The following is a 27,681-nucleotide window of genomic DNA, read 5'->3' as shown; positions in this document are numbered from 1 at the left end:
TGCAGAAAAACTGTTTTAGTATGACAGTATGATCATTATCTGTATGATACGTGTATTTCAAACTTGGTTTTACTGAAATGTAAAGTCTATAACAAATAATTGAAACAAAAATAGTAGTGAATGTCCCCAATTCTAGGCAGTGAATAGCAACTGAACTCTATCCCGTGAAAGCATCTACGGTCTGCCGGGCGGTGGTGGCTTACGCCTTTAATCCCAGCACTCAGGAGGCAGAGCCAGGCGGATCTCTGTGAGTTCAAGGCCAGCCTGGGCTACCAAGTGAGTTCCAGGAAAGGCACAAAGCTACACAGAGAAACCCTGTCTCAAAAAACAAAACAAAACAAAACAAAACAACAAAAAAACAAAAAAAAGAAAGAAAAAAAAAGAAAAAGAATGGTGGTCTGTGTTTTCATGTCATGTTAGGGCATTTGTTTCTAACCACTTAACATTATATTAATGACAGATGAATGTCAGCAAATTCCCATGAGAGCTAAGAGGAGCAGAGTCCTATTCTAGACATGCTAAACTCAAAGACCAATGCTAGTACCAGAAATTATTTACAAACGAGGAGTTCCTTTCTCTGCTAAGTTCCCATAGGTGATGATAGTGTTGTAAACAATGAAGAGCATTACTGAACTACGTACAACTTTGGTTTTAATTTTTATATGTCTCCAATGGACAGATACATACCCATGGATTTTTGAGACCACTAGCTTAATTCCCTGCCCCAACCCGATAATATAAATGTTTTGACTGTGAAGAAAGAAAACTACACATGTTAAAAAATAAAAATCCAATGTACCATATGTCAACATTCTGATAACTACAGAATGAGATTATATATACACAAATATGTAGCAAAATCACAGTTTCCTGCACTGAATGTTTATCAAATACAAATGTATCAAACAATACTGGGTAGTGTGTCTCCACATGAATTATGGTCTTCTGAAAATTATGCCTGAGAATGGAAGACAAGAGGGCAAGCCTTGTTCAAAGACAAAAGTGTGACAAAAATACCAGGAGCAACGTGGAAAAGCAGATGCTGTCTTACTAAGCAGTTTAGCTGAAAGCATTATTTTGTTGTTGTTATTTCTTGATAATTAAATACCCCCCCCAATTTAATGAGATGTTTTAACGTTTACCATAAAAAACCCATTGACACTAATTCAGTGTAATAAGCAGGTTGGGCAAACTACTCTTTTAGTATTGAAACTCTAGACTGGTATCCATCATTCACGGACCTCACAGGAACAGTTCCCAAGATACACACCTGCCTCAGTCAGGCAACAGACCCTTAGTGGTGGTGCAGGATGGGAGATGGCCCTAAGTGATCACAGCTTTGCACTAGGGCATTTTTGTTTGATGTTCTGTGAATACAATTATTTGTTATCTGGGGTGGTGAAGTGTGGGGAGTGAGCAATGGGGGGTGGGGGGTAGGGGGGCACGGTATTGTCTGCTGACCAAGACACGCAGCCACCTGGATTCTGCTTGCACAATTGTAGAACACACTTTGGGCGTCACACACTGCACTAGCAGGCCTGGGTTGAAATGTGTGCCACGGATCTTTAATGCATTCGCCATCCCGAACAAACCCATAATTTCCTCTTCCACGGGTGTCAGGCAATGGAACTAGAAACTGTCTTTAGAATCTTCTCATTATTTCCCCTGGATAACATCCCAATCAAGGCAACTAAAATGTCCTTTGGAGCATAATTTCAGCCATTTCCAATAGAAAAGCTTTTCCCCAGGACTAGTGATGCTTGGTATTTGGAGGGTTGTAAATCCAGTCGATTATAATGAGCGCCATGCTTCCCATCATGAAGATAATTCCAGTCACAAGGAAGACCAAAGCCTGCAATTCAGAGGGAGCACATTAGGGAGCAGAGACAGGGGACCACACAGTTTGCTTTAGGACAGTGTCACAGGGTGGTGATGTACCTTGTCTATTCTTAGTGACAAACGTCAAGTCGATTTAAGAGCCTTGTTGGGAAAGGAGGGAAAACATACTGAAAACAAATAGCATGAGGGCTGAGAAGAGAGTAACAGCTGATTGATTTGGTACAGGAAAATATGGGGACTACTAAAAACTAAGCAATAGACGGAGACTCATGACCTCTTGGGTGGAAAAAGCCTGACGTAGTGAGAGGAGCATGTATGATACAACTCACAAGTCACATGAATAAATGAAAGGCCAGTGTATGTTGGCCATTTCTGAAAAAAGACAGAAGTACAGGTATCTTCGTAAGGAGGAATATTGAGAACATCTATACTTCAGAATTTTAACTGGAAGGGTTCTTAAATATTCCACATAGACCAGTCTTCTAATTCTACCCATTGGAGAGCAGCAGGGGAAGGCCTAGGGGATGAGTTTACCCACTTTCTGTCTGGCCAAGATGAGTTTTTTCCTCAGGGTACACTGCTACAGACACCCAAGCCAGAGGGAACACACAGAGTGCAAATTTGGGGGGAAGATGACAGGAGGGCTTTTCTACCAGGCTGCCCTTACATCCCTGGGCACCCCAAGAGGTAAATGACTTCAAACTTGGATTTAGAAACATTCTTTCCAAGCCTTACTAGAAGACCCTTTTAACTGGTCACCAATACTTACTATGGGTAAAATATCTTTTGGGATGTATGTTTCTATAGTGTGTATTGTGGAAAGGAAATATGCACACCATAGTTTAATAAGACGATATTTTATACCTGAAAAGACTGATTGAAAAATGATTGATTCTATTTTTTACAGAGCATACGGGGTTTGGTAGGAGGGAAACGAAAGCCATCTTTGCCCACGTGAATCTAGCAAACGGGACTAAATTGCCGCCATTGCCCACACTGGAAGAGAGCCCAGTACCCTCCTGTAATGTCCCATCCTACCCAGCCTGGCACGAGATGCCAGTGTGCATGTAACATGCATGCCCGTGGGGGAAAGAGACCAGGGCAGCACTTGGCCACCTAGAAGAACTCAGCACAATATTGAGATATTCACTACTTGAAATCCTAGAATCCTCTGAATGTCAGACATCCTCTCCTCCCCAACTGTTGTCCTGCCCATGTTCAGCTCTGGGGTCTTATTTTGGGATCTTGTTTGTTTCATTTTTCCGAAACCGCATGTGTTTTCTGACTTCCTCTACAGTAGGGGACATTCTAAGTCTTACTTACCCCAACCTTTTGGGGGGACCTAAGAGGTTCCTTCTTGACAAGCTTGAGATAAAAAGCAGCTGGAAGGATGAAGATCAGCATGGTAGCCGACGAAGCCCCTGAGGAGAGGGATGCAGGGCAGGTTAGTGTCTCACAGTGGCTACCCAGAAAAGCAGGGATCTATAAATAAGCACATGCTTCAGGACAAACAAATATAATGCTATTTTGTTTTTCTCGGCACTAAAAGCAACTTTAAGTCATAGTTCATCTTGATTATGTATTCTAGAATGTGTCTCCATAAAGAAAATTAAAATATGCCTCACATGATAGCTATATAAGTATAACTATAATAAGCAGTACAATACAAGTTGGCAAAGACTTAGAAATATAACTACACACTCAGGGGGGTGAACTCAACACTCAAGCTTCCTGTCCACATCTGATTCTCTTACAAGTCATCGTAGCCTAGCCAGGCAGTGGTGGCGCACACCTTTAATCCCAGCAACTGGGAGGAAGAGGCAGGCAGATCTCTGTGAGTTCGAGGCCATCCTGGTCTACAGAGTGAGTTCCAGGACAGCCAGGGCTACACAGAAACACCTTGTCTCAAAAAGGAAAAAAAAAAAGTAAAAAGTCATTCTACCCTGAAAATCTAGAAAACCCTTTGTCTGGACTAAGAAATTAAATGTACCAACAGACCATGTGGTTAAAGGAAATGAGATGTTTTGGGCTATCAGCCTCCAGTTCCCCTGAAAACATCCTGAACACCCCAGCTGGCACTCACAGACTCAAGTGAGCTTATGGTAGTCAACCCTTACTTTTCCCTTGAAGACAGAGCTATGGCCTGTGCTCAAATCCTGTGTCCACCAAAAAGCATGTGATTTGATTTGAGGCTCAGCTTCTTTATCTCTTGAAAGGGCACTTGGACGAAATGGCTATAGGTGAATGCCAACGTCAGTTACGAGGCAGAGAACACACAGCCAGTGTGGTCACTGAGCCAAGCAGGGGCTCATGGGATTCTTATTATCCTGAGAGGGACACAGTGCTGTCTTCGTATTTGCCATTTAAGGAGGCATAAGTCCGAACTAATCAAACAAAGGCTTTTCTGAAACTTACCTATGAATCCAAAGATGTATTTGATGGTGGGCACAAGGATGACCAGGACGTTGTTGAGCGCAATGATTATTGCGGCAATCAGGAAATGCTTTACCCAGCTGAAGGGTCTTTGGGGGAACAGCAGTGTGATCACTGAGGTCCGAATCTGCAAGGAGGATGTTCAAAGACATGGTCACTTCTTTAACTTTTTTTTTGGAAACAATGTTTCTCTGTGTAGCCTTGGCTGTTCTAGAACTTATTCTGTAGATCAGGTTGGCCTGAAACTCACAGAGATCCACCTGCCTCTACCTCCCGAGTGCTAGGATTAAAGGCGTGTATCACCACCGCTGGAGTGCTTTTAATTTTTGCTATGATTGTAAGTATTCTAGTCTAAAACCTTTTGCTTTTATTTTAACCACTCCCAAACCCTGCGGCCAAAAAAAATATCTTGAGGCTTTTTTCTCACATTTTCACTGTGGAAACACACACGGAGTAGCATTTACCATAAGTTTATACAATTCAGCAGAATTCAGTCCCTTCGTGTTGTGTGCCAACGTCACACTGATCTGTGATGTCTGAGAGTGAGATCTTTCCTTGGTTGCATATCATGCGACCGCTTTCCTTGGATCTTAGAATTCTTTGTTCAAAAATAATCTTGGCCAGAAGAGACGAAATAGGGGCTCAGCCGGGCGGGGGTGGTGCACACCTTTAATCTCAGCACTTGGGAGGCAGAGGCAGGTGGATCTCTGTGAGTTCGAGGCCAGCCTGGTCTATAGAGTGAGTTCCAGGACAGCCAAGGCTACACAGAGAAACTCTGTCTTCAAAAACCAAAAACCAAACAACAATAACAAAAACAAAAACCCAGTTCCATACAGCTTGGAGGCAGGGAAGCCCTTGTGATAGCTAACCATGTCTTATGCTCATTAGACCCGCGTTGAACCTAGACACTGAGGACTTAACACAGACCGTGAAGCAGTTCCTGTAAAACCTGGCTTTTTCTTTATTTTCCATTTTATTTAAAAATTTTCCACTGGTATTTTGGGTGGGGGGGGAGTGATACTTTTTGTGTTTCCTGTTTTCTCGCGGGCCCCCCGCCCCCAACATTAATAGATTACAGATCCACAAAAGACAAACAGTGGGATTTAATAACCCCAACATTCCTCAGAGGTCCTGCTCAGTCATTTGCACTTAGCAGGCGCTCAGTAAATGCTGAATTAAACTGACAGCAGGAATCTTTTCACTCCCTTCGGGGTCCTCCACAGATTCCAGCCCCATTTCAGCAGCTGAAATATGGGGGCCAAGGCTCCAGAGAGGCTCCGCTTGCAGGGGAGCTCAAGTAACTCAAGCAGACAAAGAGGTCGCTGTGGGAGAGAGGCAGAGAGCCTTTGGGTTTGGACAGCCCGGCCCAGAAACGTGCTTATCTTTGGAATCTCTTCCGAGGAGGACACTCTTTTTGACTTAGTAGAATTACTCTATCAGCCTTTCAGTGAGCCAGCCCTTTGGTGAAGCTAGGGCTTCCTAAGTTCAGAAGTGATGGGATCGATTTTCACCTAAAAAGTTCAGTCTCGAAATCTCATGGTGCGGCGGGGACAGGAACTTGTTGCAGAGACAGCAAATGTGAGCTCCGTTGTGAAACATGTATGGACAACCCGAAAAAATGCAAGCTAACTCGACTGCAGTTTCTCCCGGGGCATTCCTTTCATACCAGTCACGGAAATGAAAGCCATCTGTGTGGGTCAAAAGGGAGTTTCATTTCTAGGATGGCAGACTGCACAGTCCCGCCAATGGATTAAGAGCGACTTTGTGAAAGATTTTAAAAACTGGATTAGTGAAAAATATGAAGCTCACTGTGAAAAGTACCTCAAGGAAGGGAAGGAGTCTGATGCCACTCTCCCTAGGAGCTGGGACGGACTACATTGTGACCTGTGATGAATGCCTGTCAGATATTGTGCACAGAGGTGGGGTTAGTGGACTTGGAGTAAGTTTTCTACAGTGGTGTGTGTTGCTCAAGGACATGTCTGACTGGGACACTTACAAAGAAAGCAAGCTGCATGCAGCTTCATGTTTCGTGAAGACGCCATACTTCTGTGTGTTTTTGTTTGTTTGTTTGTTTGTTTTTGTTGAAATGAAAGCATTCAACTTAAACCAAACAAACAAAAACAAAAAGCCAAGCCAAGGGCAATCCAGTATGTCCAGGGTCTCTGAGAATGAACACACTTTCCCAAGGTCATGTGGTAAAAGGTTTGGCCCTACTGAAATGAGAGGACAGAAAATGTACAGGGATAAATGATCATGGTTGGAGGGAACGGAGAAAGCTTTGTTCTTAAGGCAAGTGAGCTGAAGAGGATCTCTCACAGAACTGATGGGAACGTGGAGTATCAATACCCCCCAGAAGAGGGCAACAGCGCCAGGAAGGATAAGGCTGATCGTGGCCTTGGAGAGGGTTAGAAGAGGGTTGGAAGGAAACCAGTCATTATTCCACATTACAGCGCTGCCTTCGTGAGAAAGTGGATCCAAAAGGCTGGGGCAGCTGTTCACCCACACCAGGACAACAGCGGCAACTCAGCCTTATTACCCACAAAGCCCCTATGCCTTCCCCTTCCCCGTGTGCCCCTTTATCTACTGATGCGGACTGATGAGGGTATGAAAATGTGGGTCAGATGCTGCGAGGTGGGGAAGTCCCCAGCACCAGCCAGGGCTCCTGACACAGAATGACATTAGCAAGTTTCCATGCACTTCCTGGGTAGAATGTCAATTGTCCTACAGAGTGTCCTGTGCACAGTCTGTTGGGAGGCGCTATGGAAGTCAAGTAGAAAGGGACAGCCTTGACCTGACATTTGACAGACATTTGACAAACACAGATTCTCTTTGTTTTTTTGGAGCTGAGGATCGAACCCAGGGCCTTGCGCTTGCTAGGCAAGCACTCTACCACTGAGCTAAATCCCCAACCCCTAGATTCTCTTGTTGAGTAGAAAAGAAGCCTTCTTCACGTTACAGGATTGCTTGGGGATCAGATCTTGGGAACACTAACTCTACCACATTTCTATGTCTATGTCTGTGCACGCTTCAGAACAGGAGGCCTGGAAGCAGGGCATGCTAAAGGGATGATTGTTCTGTGAGCAGAAGAAACAGCGGGCGCTGGAAAGTCTGAGAGGTGATTCTGAACACGCCACAGGTAGCACACGAGCCTGTCCACTTAGGAGAAATCATAAAGGTTGCTTGCTTTTCTGTCCTTGGTGGTGACATGTGAGCCTTGCTGTATGAAAGGAAGCATGATTGCAAATGTCACTATCCATGCTCTGGAAGGAGGTGCATCCATCCCATAGTGGACTGCCTACCCACACCTAAGGAGAGCCCTGTGTCGCTGCTAATGGGAAGCTAGACTCAATTCATTCTACTTCCGCATCTGTCCGACAGACAGACAGATGGCTCCTTTACACTTGTGCTAAGAAGGAAAAAACCAACCACACCTGAGATGACAAAGAGGGTAAGAGAAAACTGAGCGAGCAACTCTTATCCTCTCATCTAAGCAAGAGCCTGGTTACCATGGGCTGCAAGAAGAAGAATACATAATAATAGCTAAGGTAGAATGGAACCCAGACTAAGTTTGCTTTGTTACCTGTCTGTGAGGATATTGTGGCTGATAAAGAAGTTTCTTGGGGGTCAAGTGTTTCTGAATGCAAAGAAAGCTGTTGGGGAGAACCATGTCTGCTGGGTGAGCCAGGCCCTCTAGGTAAGCCACACCATGCAGGAGAGGCATGCCCTGCGGGTGAGCCAGGCCCTCTGGGTGAGCCTGGCCCTCCAGGTGAGCCATGCCTGTGTTTGATTCACTGAAATACTTGACCCCAAGTTACAAGAAACGAATAAAAAACACTATCCATAATATCTACCTGTAACACGAATCTTAAAAGGTCTTATAAAGAGAAAACCCAGAGCCAGACATTGGGGTGAAAGCTGAAAGATCAGAAAAGCAGAGCAGCCAGCCACTAGTTCTTACCTCTACGAAATCCTCAGCCTTAAGAGCGTGAGTTCCTGTTTCCTCACACCTATATTCCTTCCTGTGTCCTGCCATATTACTTCCTGGGATTAAAAGTGTGTGTCTCCACTGCCTGGCTCTGTTTCTCTCATGTAGCCCAGTGTGGCCTTGAACTCACAGAGATCCCCTCTCAAGTGATAGGATTAAAGGTGTGTGCTACCACTGCCTGACCTCTATGTTTAATATAGTGGCTGGCTCTGTCCTCCAATCCCCCCAAGCAAGTTTATTAGAGTGCACAATATATCACCACATCTACCACTCTGTCAAAAACACATCAGAATTTGTTTTAGATCTACTACTTTTAGAACTTGACTAGGACACAGAGGTCATCATTCTTGGTCACCATCACATTCATGGCCATTTGATTTACTTGTCCAGATCCTCACTTCCATGGATTCATGGCACTAGAAAAAGGTGGTCCACACGTTTCAGGAAAGGCAAGATTCACCCAAAGACCATTTTTCATTTTCAACGCTGTTGGCTCACCCTCTCTGCTGGCCACCATTCTGTCTGTGACCACTGTTCACATTTCCCTATAACTGTGGCAGTGAAAGACCATGCCACGCCCAGGAAAGGGTAGACACTGTTTACTTCTCTGGATGTTGGGTCTTATGGCCAATTTTCATCCTTAATGGCCTCTAACACTGACCAACTACTGTAGTTCCTGATGATCAGATCAGCCCAGGGCGTTCGCTCTTACACAGGATGAGAATTTCTAAGAGAGGTTTGGGTTTTCAGTGGTGAGAGAGAATATTTGTCGAGGTTGCCTTCTACTTCCCATTCTGGCAGTGAGCCTTGCATTGGCTTAACAGTTATCCACACGCTGTGTGACCACCCCCACATCCATCCATCTCTCGAGACTATGGCTCAAAAACACCTTATCAAGGGCTGGCGAGGAAAACAAAGGCAGAGATTGTAACAGATCCCTTGCATAAAATAATCGATCAACAACGCAAGAGTTTCAGGTTCGCCAAACCCACAAGGACTCCAGATACGCTTTTCACAGAGCAACTAGAAATCTCAGCAACTAGAAATCTCATCCTGTAGAACATCTGGCTCAAGCCTGAGCTCATAGACTAATGTTCCATGTATGACATTCAGAATGCTCTCAGATATATTAGAGGCCAGGCGTTATTGAAGAGTAAAGTATTAGCCACGATAGAGACAAGGATTTGATTTCATGCGCTCATGAAAAAGGAATGTGACAAAATACGCTTCAGCATACAAGCTCTCCTTAAAGTGACCACAGCACACTATTTCAGTTGCTCTCTTAGGCCAAGTCTTGTGTGGAACATTTTGTACACGGCGAAGCTGGTTGCTGGGCTGCTCATTTTGGCACCCCTAAAATGGATAAGTAAACTGAGTGTTTACGGAAGGGACAGAGTTGGCAGGCAGCTGAACACCTGTGTTTGTCTCTAGGTGGTGTTTTAACTCTTGTAGCCCAGTCCTTACCCCGGTCCAGTGCTGTGAGCCCATGACAAACTGATACCCTGACTAGTGAGTGCCAGGGATCAAGACTCTCAAGTGACAGAAGGCAGGTGTCCATTTTGGTGGGAGCGATCAAAACCCCCCTTTGGGTATGTCATTTACTTAACGAGTCTCCTTCCCATTAGATGTCAGATTCAATAACCTGACCTTTAGATCTTACTACCTCAGCACAGCCAACCAAGGCACAAACTGAAATACCTTCCAAACCGTGGCAGGACGCAGCATGGCCTTCGTGGCTCTGGCTTTCACATTTCCACAGTCAGAAGAACTGCTCGTAATTTTATTAGTTTACAGGTGGCAGGCCATGCTCTGCTTGTTTTTAATTTGAATTTAAAAATAAAGTTCATGTTTCCTCTCACACTTTAAAAACACCGTCTAAAATGACCTGCTGTGTCTATATAAGAAGCGGTCAACTTTAAGTGGCTCCAGAATTCTGTGAGAAAATAATAATTGGCTGGGACGCACAACTGCAAATACACAGACACCCAAATCCACACTGAGTCAGAACAATGCAGTGATCCTCAGAACGCGGTGTACTTACGGGGAACAGGACAATGGGCACTGTTAGTGTCACCGCCACCAGGACTGCCAGGCGTACCATGAGCAGAGGGGTATCAAATGTGTAGACTTTGCTGTAAGCATGGAGTAACTCATCTTCAACTTCCCCTGCAAGAAGAAGAGGTGGGGGGTTGCTGAGTCGGCGCCGGCTACTTATAGGAACGCGTGACGATGATGGAGGAACAGGACCGTGGAAGAGGCCCAGGCCTGGGGATTCAGATAGTCCTGAAGCTTGTAAAGCTAGAGCATGAAGACCTGCGAAGCTTCTTGACATGATTTGTACCCTAATAATTCTATGTCTGCTACAAAGGGCATCTGAAACCAGGACGACATGTTCTGTTAAAAGGAAGGAAAAGCCTCAGCCCTACCAGCTTGTCCCGCCCACACCACCGCCATCCTCTGACCTGTCTGTCCACCGCCATCCTCTGACCTGTCTGTCCACCTCCATCCTCTGACCTGTCGTCTGTCCACCTCCATCCTCTGACCTGTCGTCTGTCCACCTCCATCCTCTGACCTATCTGTCCACCACTATCCTCTGACCTGTCTGTCTGTCCACCTCTATCTTCTGACCTGTCTGTAGCAGCTTCTTTGCTCCCAATGTGGAAACTCTAGGCCTGATAAACTCTGTGTGTGTGTGTGTGTGTGTGTGTGTGTGTGTTCGTGCGCGCCATGCATTCATTTATAGGGGGCAGAGGTCGATGTCGAGGTGTTTTCCTCCATCACTTCTTTGCCTTACTTTTTGAGACAGGGGCTCTCACTGAACCTGGAGCCTGCCATTCTGGCTAGACTGGCCAGCCAGCAAGGCCCTGGGATCTGCCTCTTTGGTCCTTAGCACTGGGGTTACCGACACATGCCTCCGTACCCAGCTTTTACACAGGTGCTGGAGATCCCAGCTCAGGAGCTCTTGAGGTTCTAAAGGGATGTTTGTCTTATGCCGTGCATTAGAAAAGCATGCAAGGATGAAAGCATGATTTTTACTGGACCTCCCTCCCAGTCACTTTATTCTAAGACTTCTCTGATGTCTTTGAAGACAGCCAGTCAGCATGCCAGACACAAATGCACAGAGATACATATGAAATCAAGACAGGAGTGGTACACAGAGATGCATGTGAAGTCATATGTGGCCCGGTTTCCCCTCTGTTCCTCTCAAGATGAGATGGGGGACGAGGGCTACAAATACACTCAGGGGTAATGATCTTGACTTTCACTAGCCTGTAACCAGTGAGAAGTTAATGCCAAACTGAGGGCAAGTGCTTGGTTAGTAGTCAAATATTAGTCAAACCGAAAAGACACCTACCTAAGCAAATGATGGCCTCCTCCTGAGACATTTCCTCCCAAATCTGTCATGCACTCCATTTAATTTGCCAACTCAGTAAAAAAAAAAAAGTTGAGGTTCCAAGAGGAGGAAGAACCACTTTGACTTACAACTTTGCATCAGTTTTTGAAATTCCATGTGTATGTATTATATGCACATTTCTTTTTCTATTTTAAAATAACTGAAATGTTTTCCAAAGTGTTGTATGTCTTGCAATAAACACTAACAGAACTCAAAAAAAAGTTGAAGGTGTTTATTAAAATGTCTATTTGCATTGACACCTTGACTAGTGTGAAAATATGATAACACACATATTTGATTGCAATAATTTCTCTATTGGGCTACACTTTCTGGAATGAGTAAATAATGCTAACCCCTTTGTGTACAGTTAAGATGCCGGACAGAATATTTAATGTGTACTGTGGCAATGACATTTATACATATATATGTATACACACACACACACATTCACACACACATAATTTCGAATACTCCCAGATTGAGGGAAATTCTTTCGTATCCTTTTTCTTAGGAATTTATTTCTCTAACAGGACTGAATACAACGAAGCAGACATTTTACTCAGTGTTCTAAGATGCCAGCTTTAACCGACTGGTAGAAAAGAAATCAGGTTCAAACTTGAGGACTATGAGTTTTTGCCATTTGCTTGGCAGCCACTTTTCCCTAAAAAGAGTTTTACTACGTGTAGTTGGATCCATTCTCATTGTTTCTAGCCTGAGCTGGACTGGGAAACCAGACAAAGAAATATCACTTAAGCTGGGCGGTGGTGGTGCACACCTTTAATTCCAGCACTCGGGAGGCAGAGCCAGGCGGATCTCTGTGAGTTCGAGACCAGCCTGGTCTACAGAGTGAGTTCCAGGACAGGCTCCAAAGCTATACAGAGAAACTCTTGTCTCGAAAAAACAAAAATCAAACAAACAAACAAAAAAAATCACTTATACGTAAAGGAAATTAACTTAATTTGAGGGATTTACAATGTGTGCATGTCCAGATATGTGTGTGAAGGTGAACATACATGTGCACACACATGTGTATGTAGATGTTAGAGGCTGGTGTTGGGTGTCTTCCTTAATTGCTTTCTACCTTATTTTCTGAGGCAAGGTCTCTCATGGACTCACAGCTCACAGATTTTGTTAGCTTAGCTAGCCTACAAGTCCCAGGGATTGTCCTGTCCCCACTTACCCAGTGCTGAGATTGCAATCATGTACTACCATGACTGGATTTGTATATGGGTGTGGGGGAATTCAAACTTGGGGTCTCATGCTTGGATGTCAAGCACTTTACCTACTCAGACATCATCCTAGCTGTAGTTTGAGAGAGTTAAAAAAAAAAATCACACATGACTTCACAAATTGCTGGAATCTATTAGCTGGGTGGATCCAGAGCCCATTTCCTTTGGAAAGTGGCAAGGCTAAATTAGAGCGCTAATCAAGAATGTACCATTTACATATAGACCATTCTACTCACAGAGGGAATGAAAAAGAATTTTATGCATCCAAGTGAATTATCAGTCTAACCACAAAGAGAATGACTGGGACACGGTGACCTACCATAGAAAGTTAGGTAGCCAAAGAGAGCGGCGAGCATGTACATGATGAGCATTCCTGTGATGGAAATGTTGGACACTGTTTGCATCTTTCTCCGGGACCTACTGCGAAGAAAAAGAACACCAAGCTTCATTGTAAAAAACCTCTTTAAATATAACTTAAAATAAAAATTATGAAACTGGGCTTTAGACACACAGCTTACAACTTATCTAAATTTGTCTCAGAGAGCTAAGGAAGATTTATTTTCATTTCTCTGAAACAGTGTTCCTTTAATCTAAGTTCCTTTAATGTCAAGGAAGCCTGTCCACAGAAAATTAATGTAATTAACGAATTTAGTTACATTAAATGGCCAGGATCAAACTGGTCCCATGGCAAAGCTTTCCTACTTCACACTGAGATGAATTCCATGAAGAAAATAACCTAAGGAATCAGCAAAACCTTGCTACCAAGAGCTCAGAGCCTGGAGAAAATTTTATATTGTCACATGGAAGTTTCTAGAAACCAGTATAGAGAGCACTCACCACCCAATCTCCAGGCTTATGGAGTTCATATTGTATGTGATTCACAAGGTAAATCTAAGACCCCAAATAGTTGAACGTGTTCCAGGAACTTTATGAGGTAAATCAGAACTTATAGGTCAAGGTGCCACCACTGTTCAGGTTTAGAAAGTTAAGAATCATTGTCCGACACCCCAGCTGTTAGAATGGGTTCAGACCAAATGAGATGTCAACAACCTCAAAAGAAATTATTAATGAATCACAGATCCATGCACTGGTAGGACCTAGCCAGTGTCCCCACTGCACACACAAGGCCATCTGTTCCGGTGAACACCTTTACGGCAAGGAACTGACCGTGAGTAGCATCAGTTGCTTGGCAAGGCTGCTCTAACTCTAAGTTTTGGTTATCTTGAGTATTGTCATTTCCAGTGTCAACAAAATCCACATTCAAACCCATACACCTGCCAAAATCAATGCACCCACTACCTCCTCCACCTGTGGGAAATCCTCCCCTGAACCATTATAGATGGACTGGAGAGGAAGCAGAGCCTGGCATGTGGGCTCCCTCAAACCTTGGTGAAACACATTACCAGTGGCTTGTTGTGGCACAAACCATCTCTGCTCAGAAAGACACAGGATGTGCCTCCTCATGAAGCATCTTTGAATTCGTGAACATATTTCCAAATCAAACGAGAGTGCTAAAATGATGGCTGCCTTACTCTTTAAGTTCACTGTAGATGGGAAGGACCTCGGGATGGCACACAAAAGCAAAGGCTAGGATTGGAATCGCATAGGCGGTCTGTAAAACAAACACCGTATGTTTAGAGGTCCAGCGTGGACGGCGACTCCAGAGCATCTCAGTTTACGACATAAAATTCAGAGACCACAGGGCTCGGCCCATGAGGGGTGTGGATCGGTCACTCACCCGGGAATTGAATACAAAGTATTTAGGTTGACACTTGTCACCGCTGTGAGCCTCGTATTCTACTCCGCTGCTGTGAAGTGGGCCTGTGGCCTGGTTCTCATCCAGCCCTGCTGGGTTCCGGTGAGTGTAATCCATCATGAAGTTCACATCAGTGCTGTCTGAGTTATTGGGTAACATAATCACGTGCATTGGAAGTGTGCTGTTGAACGTCAGATTTCCAACATTGTGATCCAGAACGGGCAGAGGGCAGGGTATTTGAAATTTTTTGTAAATCACCTACAGCCAGTCATTAAAAATTGAAACAACAAAAACAAAAGAAGTCAAGCTTTGAGGGGGAAACAATGAAATAAAAACCCATCTGTGTGGCTTAGGGGTACAGGTGAGGGAACTCAGTTGAGGGTTTCCTTAGTCTACTGGGCCGTGGAGACTCCTTGCCTCTGTCAAAGAAAAGAGCTGAACTATGATTGGCAGTACTACTTCCTAGTCAGTAGTACCAGGCTTTGGTGAGTCCACTCCAGGCCATTCTGGCTCTTCTATGACAAAGATAATTTCTTCATTACATCCAAGTATTCATGACACAAGTCATCAAAAATTCTTTCCTCTTCCTTTACCTCTTTGGGGGAAAAGATTTACAAATTTTACATCTATGATATTTCAAGAAATATCTCCTTTGCTTGAGTTGATTTCTTCTTTAATTCCGCTATGGTCAGCCTCCCTTAATGGGTAGAAATTGGGAGAGAGAATGGCTGATCCATATAGACATGGCCCCAGCCTCTTCACGGCTGCTGTTTCCCCTACCATGGTCCTTTGTCTAAATGTTCACCCAGAGAGCCTGGAACACACCATGCGCTATGACCTTGGCATTCTACTTCAACTATTTTTAAACTCATGACTGCCCCTTTCTCATTCCAAATTAGAATACAATAAAAATTGCTTGTGATGCAAGAACTGTTTCACGCCAGTGAGGTGCTTGGACAAAACTGGGGACACTAATGAAATATGACATGCTTGCCAGGCTACAAGGATGCTGTCAACAAAGCACTTACCACGCTGACAAAAAACACCATGCACGTCAGGGAAAATCCACTGGTGTAGCCAAGGTAACCTAGGAATTAGCAGAAATATTTCAGAAGGTGACTATAGTGTCAAAAAAAAAAAAAAAAGCCTGCCAATTAGAATATGAAGTAAAGATAAATATACTTTCAGTTAGTGAATTAATACCTAAGTTTTTAAGGAGAGAGAGTGGAAGGATAATCCCCACAGACACAAATATGACGAGGTAGTTGCCATTGAGGTACCATTCCCTAGAAGAGAAAGAGAGAGGGCGTTGGGAACAGAAAAGATAGCAGAATGAGCTGCTTGGTATCGCAGAGAGAATGTTAAGACATACCCAGTGTTTTCTTCAAGTCCCATGAATGCTCTGATTACTTCAGGTAGTTCGTATTTAATGATGAAGAGGTAGCTGGACATTGCTGAAATGGACAATGGGGTCAGCTTAGTGGTGGTGTGCACACTCATCCCATGCAAGCTGTAAGAAGTCAGAGCACTTGGGACAGCCATTCATTCTCCTTGGAAAGGTGAATATCTCATCCCTAAAACAGAATGCGAAGGCCCCCCTCACACTCCACAAGGCTTCCCTGCTCTCTTTCAAAGCAGACGTGTGTCCTTCCAGTGTGTACACAAGGGGCTGCCGCTAACAGTGTCTGTGTTGATTCTTGGTTGATCCAACTTGGGGAATCTAGGGGGCTTCAGGTCCCACATTTTCATTCTCACAGTTAGGGATCATCATGGCCTGTGTTGCATGAGTCTATGGGCCATTGTCTGATAAGAGAAGATGGAGGCCTAAACCCAGATAGCAGAATGGTAAGGCAGGTCTCTGGGCACTCCAGTCACTTCGGCTTTCTCCAAGTGACACCTGTCGGGTCCTCTGTGGTCTCCCAGAGCCACAGAGAGACTCCCAGAGCAATGACCACTGAAAGTCTTCTAGACTGGTAATAGACAGATAACAGCTTCTCCCCCATTTTGTCTGTTAAGGGTTTTGGTTTTTCCCTCTTATTCCAGTTTCCCATTGGTTAAGAAAAATTACAGAAAGGGTCACATTTCACCTGCACTATTTTGAAAACATCATAAAATCTATAAAACCTCTCCCTGTACACATGTCTGTACACATATGTAAAACACAACAGCTTTGCCTCCAATTGGAGGGATTTGTGCAACACTCCGGTCCCAAGTCCACCGTTTGGTGCAGTTTGATTTGAATTTGTTATTTGACACATGGTCAGGGGTGCAATTAAAAAAGTAAAACTGACAGGGCTGAGGCTGTAGTTCAGGGGGTAGAATGATCGCCTAGCGTGCACAGGGATCTGGGTTCTAGTCCCCACACTACCACAACAGGGAAAGGCCAGTTTTACAGACACTCTAAGTGTGCGCCCCACCCTTCCGGTGTGGCTGTCCGAACAGGATCTATGTTGTACACTGAACTCTGACTAGTTTCAAATTAGTCCCTAAGCTTGCGTGGAGGTAAGCATGGAATCGATCACTTCCGACACTGTTGAGTTCTGTGGATTCCATCATTTGGTTGTCTGAAAAGTCTTGCAGAGAACAGGTGTATGTCATACTCTATCCTGCAGTTTAGGACATCAGGACTGTGAGGAGTTCAATGACACATCCAAGATCAGATTCTTGCAAAGGGCAGACTTTGAAAAAACACAAGCTCCCCTGACTCTGGGTCACCGGCTCTTCTCTATTGTCAGAGCAGGATGGTTTCTCCCACGGCTGCTGTGTCGCCCGTCCACGTGGCTTGGTTAATCTTTACAATGCCCATGGCCACAGCAGAATCCTACAGAGCGTAAACAGGAGGTGTTTCTGATGAGCTGGCTCGCTGAGGGACGGTTCGATTTGAGAGCTCTTAACTACTGACTCTTGGTGATGTCACCACCGTTAATGTGTTTGGCCTTTGAAAACTCAGGGTGCTACAGGCCTGTTCGGGTAATGTCAACATCATCCCCGCTAATGTTAAAACATCGGCGGTGAATGCCAAGTTTTTAGGGGGTTGAAAAATTGAAGTGTTCTAAATGTGGAGCTGCTAATTTAAGAAGTGTAAGTGGTTTCCCTTATGCCAGATCGCTAATCACATGAAATAGCCAAAGTGAGAGCATTTTCTGGGGTGGGAGTGTGCAGCTCGATCTCTCTTAAAGCCACACTTGCTGCCTGTGTTTGGCCTGACCCAGAGCCTGCTTTGATCCACCCCTGGAAGCTAGCCGTGGCTATACTGACACTTTGAACAGCCATGGTACCATCGCTCAGCTTGGGGAGTTGAGGACTCAACACACCCAGGCCTTTTGATTTCAGTTGTCACAAACTGGAGCAAGCAGGAGGCGATCTCATGAAATGCATGATGGTTGAAATCTCCATAAAGCCGAAGATTTTAACTAAATGTAGAGCGGGTTCTTTAACCGGCTCAGATGTTTATGGCCCCAATCCAATAAAAGCAAAACAAAACAAAGCACAAACAACAAAAAGCAAACAACAACCAAACAAAGACAATCCCAGTGATTCTGGAGATGTCTACACAAGACTCGGATCTTAAAACATAAAGAAAGACACACTGGGAGCTTCGGGTGGGGCTCAGTGTGAGAGCTCACGCATATTCAAGACCCCAGTGGGTTCGGCGGTACTGCTGGGCTTTGGTGAGATTTAAAACCTAGGATACAGTTGTTTGTTTGTTGGCAGAAGTTCTGTTGTTATTTATTTTATCGAGCATCCTACAGAAAGCTCAAGTGGTCCATTGCAAGCTGCCCCTTACCTCCAATATTCTGCATGGTAATAGAGATGAAGGCTCCAATTTTCCCAGGCCATCCAAATGCCTTTTCCCCCAATTTTTCATAAATTAAAGATCCTATAAGGGAAGATAAAATTGCTGTGTTAGAGGAGTGTTCTCATGCCTCTAGCGCTTCTTTACATAACTCTACACTAGACTATTAAGCATGTAACTAAATAGTATAGAGGCACGATAGAACCAAAGGACAAGACCTCAGAAACCAACAAGCAATGTCAACGCTCTCCAAACAGAAGCAATGGCTCTGTCCACCTGAGCTGTGTGTCACTAGTAACGGCAGCCCACCGACCATTTGCCAAAAATCTTTCCTTCCCCCTATTTGGCTTAAACTTGGGCCAATCGGCTTTCATTCTTGATCCTCACTTGCACAATTAACTAAAAACCTCGAGAAAACATATTGCTGGGGTCAGAAAAAAAAAAAAAAAAAAAGGAACCATGAACCTGACTAACCTCCTCCTTAGCTTATAATAACCCCTGTGAGTGGGAGGTTCTTTCTTTGATGAGAGTCAAACCAGGAAGACAGCCTCTTGGCTGAAGGTGTGGACTCAAAGGGAACGTACCTCCTTCTTTGGCTGTCTTTAACAGAAGGTGAACCGAATAGAGAGACAGTGTCGCCACAGTAAGCAGCATAATTCTGTAACGGGACAGAAAGGACACAAGTTTTATAATGGGCGAGACATCGTTCTGCTAAACATTGCAATAACCTACAGCAATAATTCTGCTAAACATTGCAACAATCTACAGCAATAATTCTGCCTCTTCAACCGTCAACTTTACAAAAGTGGATGGATTTGGAGGATTCTGGGAAATTCTTGATTGCCACCCAACGAGGACTTTCTATATTTCTACATTGTACAGCTTCAGCTACTACCTGAAGCTTCCTACAGCGTGGTGAAAGGTATCTCAGCCTAGATGCTAACAGGCATAAAACTAACACATCCCATTGACTCACTCAGCACCCAGGTGTGTGTGTATGGTGCATGTACATCAACAGGTAGCAGTAAAAGGCTGTTTGAGAACCTGACTAAACCTAGGCTTAGACACGCTAAGTGTTTTTGATTACGTAAGAAAGGAGACTCTGCTTTGGAAAGGAGACTCTGCTTTTGTTCCCACAGAAAGCCAGAGGCTATGGATTTGTTCAAGATTAAGATACATCAGGTTTGACCAGCTAAGACCCCCTGAAGGTCTCCGATGACACCATGGCCCAGATGATCCAACATCCAGAATGGTTTGAAGGCATCTGGCTCAGACGATACAGCCTCATGGACTATTCCATAATTCTAAAATTTTCTTTGTTTCCCCGTAAGATACAGTGCCCCCCTCCAGCAGGAAGTAGTAAGAGAAGCTACGCCCAAATTCCCAAATTATATGTAATTTTACTTTGTTAAGGTTAAAACCTTCCTTTTTGAAAAAAAAAAGGGGGGGAAGTGCTGTGGGATGTATGGCAAATGTGTTGCTAATTAGTCGATAAATAAAACACTGATTGGCCGTTGGCTAGGCAGGAAGTATAGGCGGGGCAAGGAGGAGAATAAAGCTGGGAAATGGAAGGCTGAGTCAGAGAGACACTGCCAGCCGCCACGATGAGAAACAGCATGTGAAGATGCCGGTAAGCCACGAGTCACATGGCAAGGTATAGATTAATAGAAATGGGTTAATTCGTGATAGAAGAAGTAGATAGCAAGAAGCCCGCCATGGCCATACAGTTTGAAACCAATATAAGTCTCTGTGTTTACTTGGTCGGGTTCTGAGAGGCTGTGGGACTGGCAGGTGAGAGAGATTTGTCCTGACTGTGGGCCAGGCAGGAAAACTCTAGCAACAAAGGTGCTTTGCTAACTGGAGAGTCAGGTGCAATATAGAAAGCATAGGAGGGTGAGCGCAGACGGCAGGACCATTCCTTGCTTATATTCAAAGGGAATCACATTGATATCAGGACCCTCTACACGACCAAGTGGATGAATGGCTTCTATATGTTAGTACTGATCAACATTTCTCCAAGACCAAGAATCAGGGCGTAAAAAGAAGAGCATGGGTAGAGCCAGGCATGGTGGCACACACCTGTAATCCCAACACTTGGGAAGCTGAGGCAGAAGGATCTTAGTACAAGGTCATCCTGGGCTACATAATGACACCTTACCTCAGACAAACTAAAAAAAAAAAAAGAATGTGAATAGCATCGTCTAGATAATGAACGGACAGTACTAACATTTGAAATTTGAAAAAGCAATCTTTCCCTTCATTTACCCGAGAGCACATATCTTCCCACAGCTTGTCTGATAATCCCAGGGAGATCACTGCTGCATGTGTGCATTCAGACCACGGGTTACATACTTACAGCTACTCTAGCCATATGTGTCCCGATTTCCCAGAAACCAAGTCTTCCTGAACCGTCTAATTAATGGCTTACTCACCCTATGCCGCATGAGTGGACCTGCTTTTAAAGAACTATGCAGCTCAGATTATGTAGTTTTGTTCCATGGAAAAATAATGAGCATTCCTCCATCTTAAATCCGTGCTCACTGTGAGACAAATTCTAAGAGTGAACTCAGTGGAATACTACGTCACTCACAGCAAACTAAGAGAGACACCCGAATGTTTCTCAGACACACGGAACACACTCTATGGTGTCTGGAGATGTGATGACTCAGGTCAAGTTAACCTGCTTGAAATGAAATGAAGCCTCCCTTTTCAATGTGGAACACAATGCTCTCCAGAAAGTGATCTATGGCTCCATGGTTGGGGAAAGTGTTCTCTGTTTCTGCTCATCAATGATCTGTGATAATTTCTTAATTATTTTTAATGGCATGAATGATTAATGAGTAGGCAGTCTTTTTGTCTCAAAGGTTGTATTCATTACAGAAGCATATAGATATGCAAATATAGTGTGAGCCCACTATTCAGATGGTAAGCAGCTAATTGATTTCAAACAATTTACTGAAGTTGGTAGAAAAACCCGTTCAGCTAAAGACTATGATACATAAAATAGTTCATTTGACACAAGATAAATATTTATAGTTCTGATCCTCAGTCCTTAAATAGCTATGTGATTAGCAAATCATATGGGATGGCAGAACCCAAACAGCATATTTAAAGCGTAAGTGTTGCATTCTTAGACAGTTAGCTCTCTAGCTTTGTGTTTGGGACCAGGCTCCATGCTCATATGACTTCCAATGTGCAACTTCATGCTTGTGCAGATACTGATAAGCGTGTCTTGGAAAACACCAAACTGTGTGTCACCATGCCAACGTCTGTGGTTGTCCATCACAGGCGAGGCCCCTATGCAGCCATCCTTTGGGTCAGCTGTGGAACACTGCTGCTCTCAGGCAGCCTTGGACCAAGTGTGGAGAAAGCACAGAGGTTTAGAAATAAGCTTCAGGCACCCACACGTATCCTCCATGCCAGGCACTGCGTCAGGGTTTAGGAAAGGGTGTGTGGGAAGACATGGGGCCAGTTCTCTGGGTCTTATAGTCTAGCGAAGGAGCTAGACACTAAGGAAGTCAGACACAAGCGTGTGACAGTGGAGGCACATGTATGAGACACTGGCCCCTGTCCCAGAGGTCACGGAAGGCAGCACCGAGGTTAAGCTGACCAGAGGCAGAAGTGAACTAAATGAAGAAGAAAGGAAAGGCAGCTCTGTGGCCGTATGCAAAGGCCGGTGCACTGGTGTCTGGTGCCCAGAGGCACAAGAGTGCCCAGAGGCACAAGGGTGCCCAGAGGCACAAGGGTGCCCAGAGGCACCAGGTACAGGACTGGGATGTGCAGAGCTCTTAGATGACATGACGTTTTCTTCCCTAAGATTATTCAAGAATTTGATTTGCTTTGGGGAGGAATATTTCTGATTACTGAACACTACGTTACGTTATTTTGAGCATCAAGGGATGAGCTATTCTGGGAAGCGGTTTCTTCTTCCTGTGGATGGATGGGCTGCACTAACATCTTGGTGGCTGGATACATAAACACTCTGCCACTTGATTAAAGATGGTCGAATGAGCAAGCGCCACGATTAGACCCCACCGGCTATAATCCCTCGGGTGGCAGAGCTAGATAAAGGCAAGGGCGATTTACTAGTACTACTTTCTCGGATTACTCTCATTCACAGCTTGCATCAGGTTGTCGGGTTATGTCCAGGCTCGGCACTCGACACAGACACGTGTGTTCACTTACATGAAAAGGACGATCCCTGTGTTGGCCATGGCATAGGACAAGCCCAAGATCCCACTGCCCATGATGGCATTACTCAGGTTGAAGGAGGACATTCCGAAGGAAGTGGTTCCGGGGTGCTTGAAGAAAAGAAGTGTAGTATGAGCAAACGTTTGCTAAAGGACCAATCTTTCCTTGGTTATTCTTCTCACACTATGTCTCCTGGAAGAGACTGTATTCCCCAAACGGAAGAGTAAGATAGCATCGTAGTGAGAAAAAGCCATTAATGACTCAGAGAGTCAGAAAGAACATTTAATTTTGAATGGAATGCAAGTCTTGGCTTCAGCATAGGTCGCAGGAAAAATTAAAAATACAGATGAGCAATAAAAAAGAAGGGAAAACAGCGTATGGCTGCAGATTACATTTAGGGTAGAATGATTTCTCGAAAAAAAAAAAAACAAATAAATTTCATAAATGATTCATGCAGCCATATGGCAAACGGGGAAAAAACAAGCCTTTATTCCAGTAAGGGCCTGAATAAACAGAGAATGTGCTGATGAAGACTTGGAAAATTTCAATCACACTGTTTTCCCACCGACACCGCTCTAGATCAGACACCTTTCTGCCTATTTACCTCCCGAAAGCAGCCATCACTTACGTGTTCATCCCCGTAATCGGCCAGCTTCTTCTTCCCCAAAAATCCATTTGTCAGGAACTTCTGACTTTCAGCATCTTCGTTAGCAAACTGACTGGAGGAACAGAGGAAAGGAAAGCCGGAAAAAAAAAATCTCAGTAAATGCTCTGACTTGTGTTTGAGTGCAGGGTGGTCTAACGAATCGTATCAGGGAAGACAACGTCCAAAGTGCTCTTTCGATCTTCCCTCCCATGAGCGTTCCCTCTAGACCAACCACTGAACTCACGATGAACAGTTTTGGGGAAGCAGACTGTGTTATAAGGAAGGAAATGTAATATGTTCAGCTGAAAACCATGTATACTAACTCCGTTTTCCCCCCACACTGACATGCAAGAAAGAGACAGACTGAGCTTAGTTTTGCCCCCTTATGAGCCCTTCCATGGAGAGGGTGCAGAGCCACAGCCCTGAGTTTTTAAAAAACTACTGTCATGCCATGATGAGATGATGCTCTTACTATTGTTTATTGATTTTTTTTTTTTTAGTTGTGAGCCTAGCCTTTAACGGCTGAGCCATCTTTCCAGCCCTGATTTTTTTTTTTTTAGTGGTGCTAGAGATGAACCCTCTGTGAGGCCAGGGCTCTATATAGCCACACCCTGCTCTAATTTCACGGATGTAACAAATACGCTCAGACACTCCTCTCATCTGATGCCCCAGATATCCCTGTGGGAGGAGCTTTCACGGTCCTTCTTAAAGGCAAGGTGGCTGTAGTCAGGAAAGGGAAGGAGCATGTCCACCTGCCAGACTCCACCTGTGGCCCTTCTGGGCACCACACAGTCCCAGCAGGACTCTGAAGCTGCTTCCTCCTTTTCAGTGGCATCTGCCTACGCCTGTAATTGCATATCGGAAAATAGGTGCATAGTAACTCTGGCTGTATTTGGTTACGTGTGTGTGTGTGTGTGTGTGTGTGTGTGTGTGTGTGTGTGTGTGCATGTGTGCGCGCATTACTCTGAAAATGTATTTTGGTTATTACTGGATAACAGGTAAAACTGAGAAAGTTATTAATGAAACCCAGTGAAGTGGCAGAAAAGTTGAAAGAGAAAGTAGACTTTAAAGAGGCAGGAACTGCTGGGCAGTGATGGCGCATGCCTTTGATCCCAGCACTTAGGAGGCAGAGGCAGGTGGATCTCTGAGTTCTAAGCTAGCCTGGTCTACAGAGTGAGTTCCAGGACAGTCAGAGCTACACAGAGAAACCTTGTCTTGAATAACTAACTAAGTGACTGACTGACTGACTGACTGACTGACTGACTGACTAAGGCGTGATCCATAAGACTCATTGTGCTTACAGTCTGCCTGGGCACAGGCTGGAGGCTGCACAAGCTCACTAATACCACTCCCTTCCTGTGCTGGTCAGCTCCAGCAGCCACATGCCAGGAGCTGTGACACTATGGCCAGGGGGCCAGTCTCACTTCCAAGAGGCCTGACCAGCAAGGCCAGGTCTACCACTATAGTTTTACCTATAAAAAGACAACACAAGCCTTTGTGGCTATATTACATACTCAATTCTGCCTGTTTCTGGAAAGGCCTTCCTAGCTGGTACTTTGTGGTTTTGAAGGCATTTCTCACATTCCAGAGTCAAACCAAACAGTTGGAGAATGGTTTAGGAAGATAGCTCTTAGAAATAAAATGAAAACTGAATTGCTCCAGGAGAGCCTTACAAATTGACTTTTATTTTTTTGAGATTTATTTATTTATTATGTATACAGTATTCTGCCTCCATGTATGCATGCAGGAAGAGGGCACCAGATCTTATTACAGATGGTTGTGAGCCACCATGTGGGTGCTGGGAATTGAACTCAGGACCTCTGGAAGAGCAGTCGGTGCTCTTAACCTCTGAGTCATCTCTCCAGTCCCCAAAATGCCTTTTATAATAGGAGCTAATCCTGAAAATATGCTGACAGGGAAGAGGTACAGCAAATGATCTGGGGGAAGAGACACTGTAAGGTGACTCTCAAACACTAGAGTACAATACAAGTACATCTCCAATACAACAGACACACCCACACAACACAACAGACACACACACATGGTGTCAATACAAGTACATCTCCAATACAATAGACACACCCACACGGTGTCTATACAAGTACATCTCCAACACAACAGACACACCCACATGGTGTCAATACAAGTACATCTCCAATACAACAGACACACCCACACGGTGTCTATACAAGTACATCTCCAATACAACAGCACACTCCCAAAGCTTTCCATGTGTTTCTAGGAACCACAGAGTAATAGTTCTGAGTGTACACGTTCTGCCCCATGTTTCTCACATGGAACACGGTACCCTTGGCTGTGGCTTTCTTCGGTGTTCATGTCCTCCGACTACCTTTCTGTGGTTTAACAGTCCGTGTTTAATACACTAGCTATGTAGGGAGCTGGGACACGATGCTCACAGTTGGAACCTGAGATGATAGGGTAAAATAGGACAAAGGACAATAAAAACAAGTGTTTCGCCAGGCGGTGGTGGCACACATCTTTAATCCCAGCACTCGGGAGGCAGAGCCAGGTGGATCTCTGTGAGTTCAAGGCCAGCCTGGGCTACAGAGTGAGTTCTAGGAAAGGCTCCAAAGCTACATAGAGAAACCCTGTCTCAAAACAAAACAAAACAAAACAAAAACAAAAAAACAAGTGTTTCTTCCAGTACAATCTAAACTGAAGTGTGTCCAACATGCTAATTTTATTTTCCTTAGCAAATTAAAATCTCCATTGCATGAGTGGTTTTTAAAACCTAGAATTTGAAAGTAAGTATATGACTTATTTCTGAGGCATTTGCAATGCTCTTGTTTTGGCATGAGATGAGATGCAGGCATAGAACAGACTGAGATTGTACAAAATATGTGAGAAACGCCCTCAGCATGTAAAATATTTTAACATCAGATGCAACATCTACTGAAAACATAAGGAGAATGACCTCAAGCAAAGGCTACAGTATGTTGAATTAAAAAAAACCAAAAAAACAAAAACAACTACAGATTCATTCTAAACCAAACACAAACAAAACCCATCCATTAAAATGACATCTTATGCATGAGCTCACAGTTAGAAAGTATGTCACTGTGAGTAGCTCAGACAATGTGAAGCTGAGCAGCAGCATCCACTGTGGACTCTAGGGCTGTTCTTGGGACTGGATCCCCTTCAGCTCATCCACCCCCAACAGCACTCACACCTGTGCATGTTCCCTTCAGAATTAAAAGCGCCTCAGATTTGGGCCAGCATACTAAGAGCCACAATGTAGATAAAAAGAACACAGAATTGCGGAATATCGGAATATCGCCCTACATCTGGAACAGTTACTTATACCCTGGAAAAGCAGGTGTTAGTTCACTGGTCCACACTTTGATGGGAGCGCAAACGAAGATTAAACTCCCCCTAAACTGAGCAACCACTCTGCAGACGCCAGGGCCCCGTGTTCTACCACATTCAGGAGCCACTGAGTTTAGTAGAATCTGCCTCGATTTACCCCTTCCTCGTCCAATAATCCTAAAACTCACTGCACCATCGGAAGAGCATTGACTCCTGACTGCCCTTCCCCGACACTGGACACTGGGAAGGAGCTGACAATGACGTCCTCATTAGAAATGAGGCGGGTGAGCTGCACAGGTTAGTGCAGTTGGTAGATGAACAGAATGACCTGAAACTCAGATGGAAGGTTTAAGAGGCTGAGAATACGCCATATGTTTAATGTGTGACCCCATGATAGTTTGTGAATGGTATTACTCAGGATATGCTTTTGGAGGAAAAAAAAATCCCAAAGCCAACCAAACAACAACAACAAAACCCTCTGGAGTCACACAACATCGAACGTTATAGTCGAAGGAAGAAGAATCTGTGGGAGGGTCCCCCCAAAAGGGAAACAGAACAACAGGCTAATGTCGGTGAAATATGGGTTACATTAGCCACGGAGACAAGGACATTGCATCTTCATTTTCCAATCAGTCACACGAAGGACCAGAGAGCTGATGTGTTAACATCAACATTGTTATCTCACATTTATCCATGATCTATCCAACCATTCCGCCAAGACCCTGGCTCTCCCGGCCCGTGGCCCGTCTCGTCTGTGCACAGAGCCGGGCCGTTTTGCATCCCTACCTGTTCATGGCTGCCTTTTCAGAGCTTCCCATCCTCGTGAAGCTGTCTTGCATACTTTCTCCACTGCTGCTCTCCCCGTCGTCAGGCTCGATGTTGACGTTGCTCAGCTCCATGGGGTCCATGTGACCTGTCAGCGCTTTCCTGTCCACACAAGAGCTTCTTCAGTGTAAATAATACACAGCACCTTCAGCTTAAGGCTCTTCCACTTCGAGGTGACGTTCAGAACACCCTGTTCTGGAAACAGAGCACAAAACACACCATTATAATTTGCTTTGAATTGGATCGATGAATCTGAATCC

The 27,681-nt window shown here is 44.5% G+C and overlaps 1 protein-coding gene across 1 annotated transcript; it reads right to left on the bottom strand.

Annotated features, from left to right (window-relative positions):
• Positions 1 to 331: 331 nt before the first annotated feature.
• On the bottom strand, positions 332 to 27,681 carry Slc38a4 (solute carrier family 38 member 4). Its single transcript, XM_059247254.1, has 15 exons — positions 27,383 to 27,681; positions 23,252 to 23,342; positions 22,618 to 22,733; positions 19,017 to 19,090; positions 18,424 to 18,516; positions 16,009 to 16,090; positions 15,840 to 15,922; positions 15,665 to 15,723; positions 14,619 to 14,894; positions 14,413 to 14,492; positions 13,200 to 13,300; positions 10,299 to 10,423; positions 4,255 to 4,399; positions 3,163 to 3,260; positions 332 to 1,852 (listed from the first exon to the last, which is right to left on the bottom strand). The coding sequence occupies exons 1-15, from the start codon at positions 27,502 to 27,504 to the stop codon at positions 1,751 to 1,753; spliced, it is 1,647 nt and encodes a 548-aa protein (XP_059103237.1). The 5' UTR covers positions 27,505 to 27,681; the 3' UTR covers positions 332 to 1,750.

The sequence above is a fragment of the Peromyscus eremicus genome, chromosome 20, assembly GCF_949786415.1.
Source record: "Peromyscus eremicus chromosome 20, PerEre_H2_v1, whole genome shotgun sequence".
Lineage (NCBI taxonomy): Eukaryota > Metazoa > Chordata > Mammalia > Rodentia > Cricetidae > Peromyscus > Peromyscus eremicus.
Note: the sequence above shows the minus strand (reverse complement) of the source record. Positions and strands in the feature narration are given on the sequence as shown.

Excerpts from the sequence above, each read along its gene's own strand:
- Slc38a4 (XM_059247254.1), bottom strand. The coding sequence starts at position 27,504 with ATGGACCCCATGGAGCTGAGCAACGTCAACATCGAGCCTGACGACGGG. Across the intron at positions 16,091-18,423 it reads TACCATGCAGAATATTGGAG|CAATGTCCAGCTACCTCTTC; the intron begins GTAAGGGGCAGC and ends TGTCCATTTCAG. Across the intron at positions 14,493-14,618 it reads ACTTTGTATTCAATTCCCGG|ACCGCCTATGCGATTCCAAT; the intron begins GTGAGTGACCGA and ends TTTGTTTTACAG.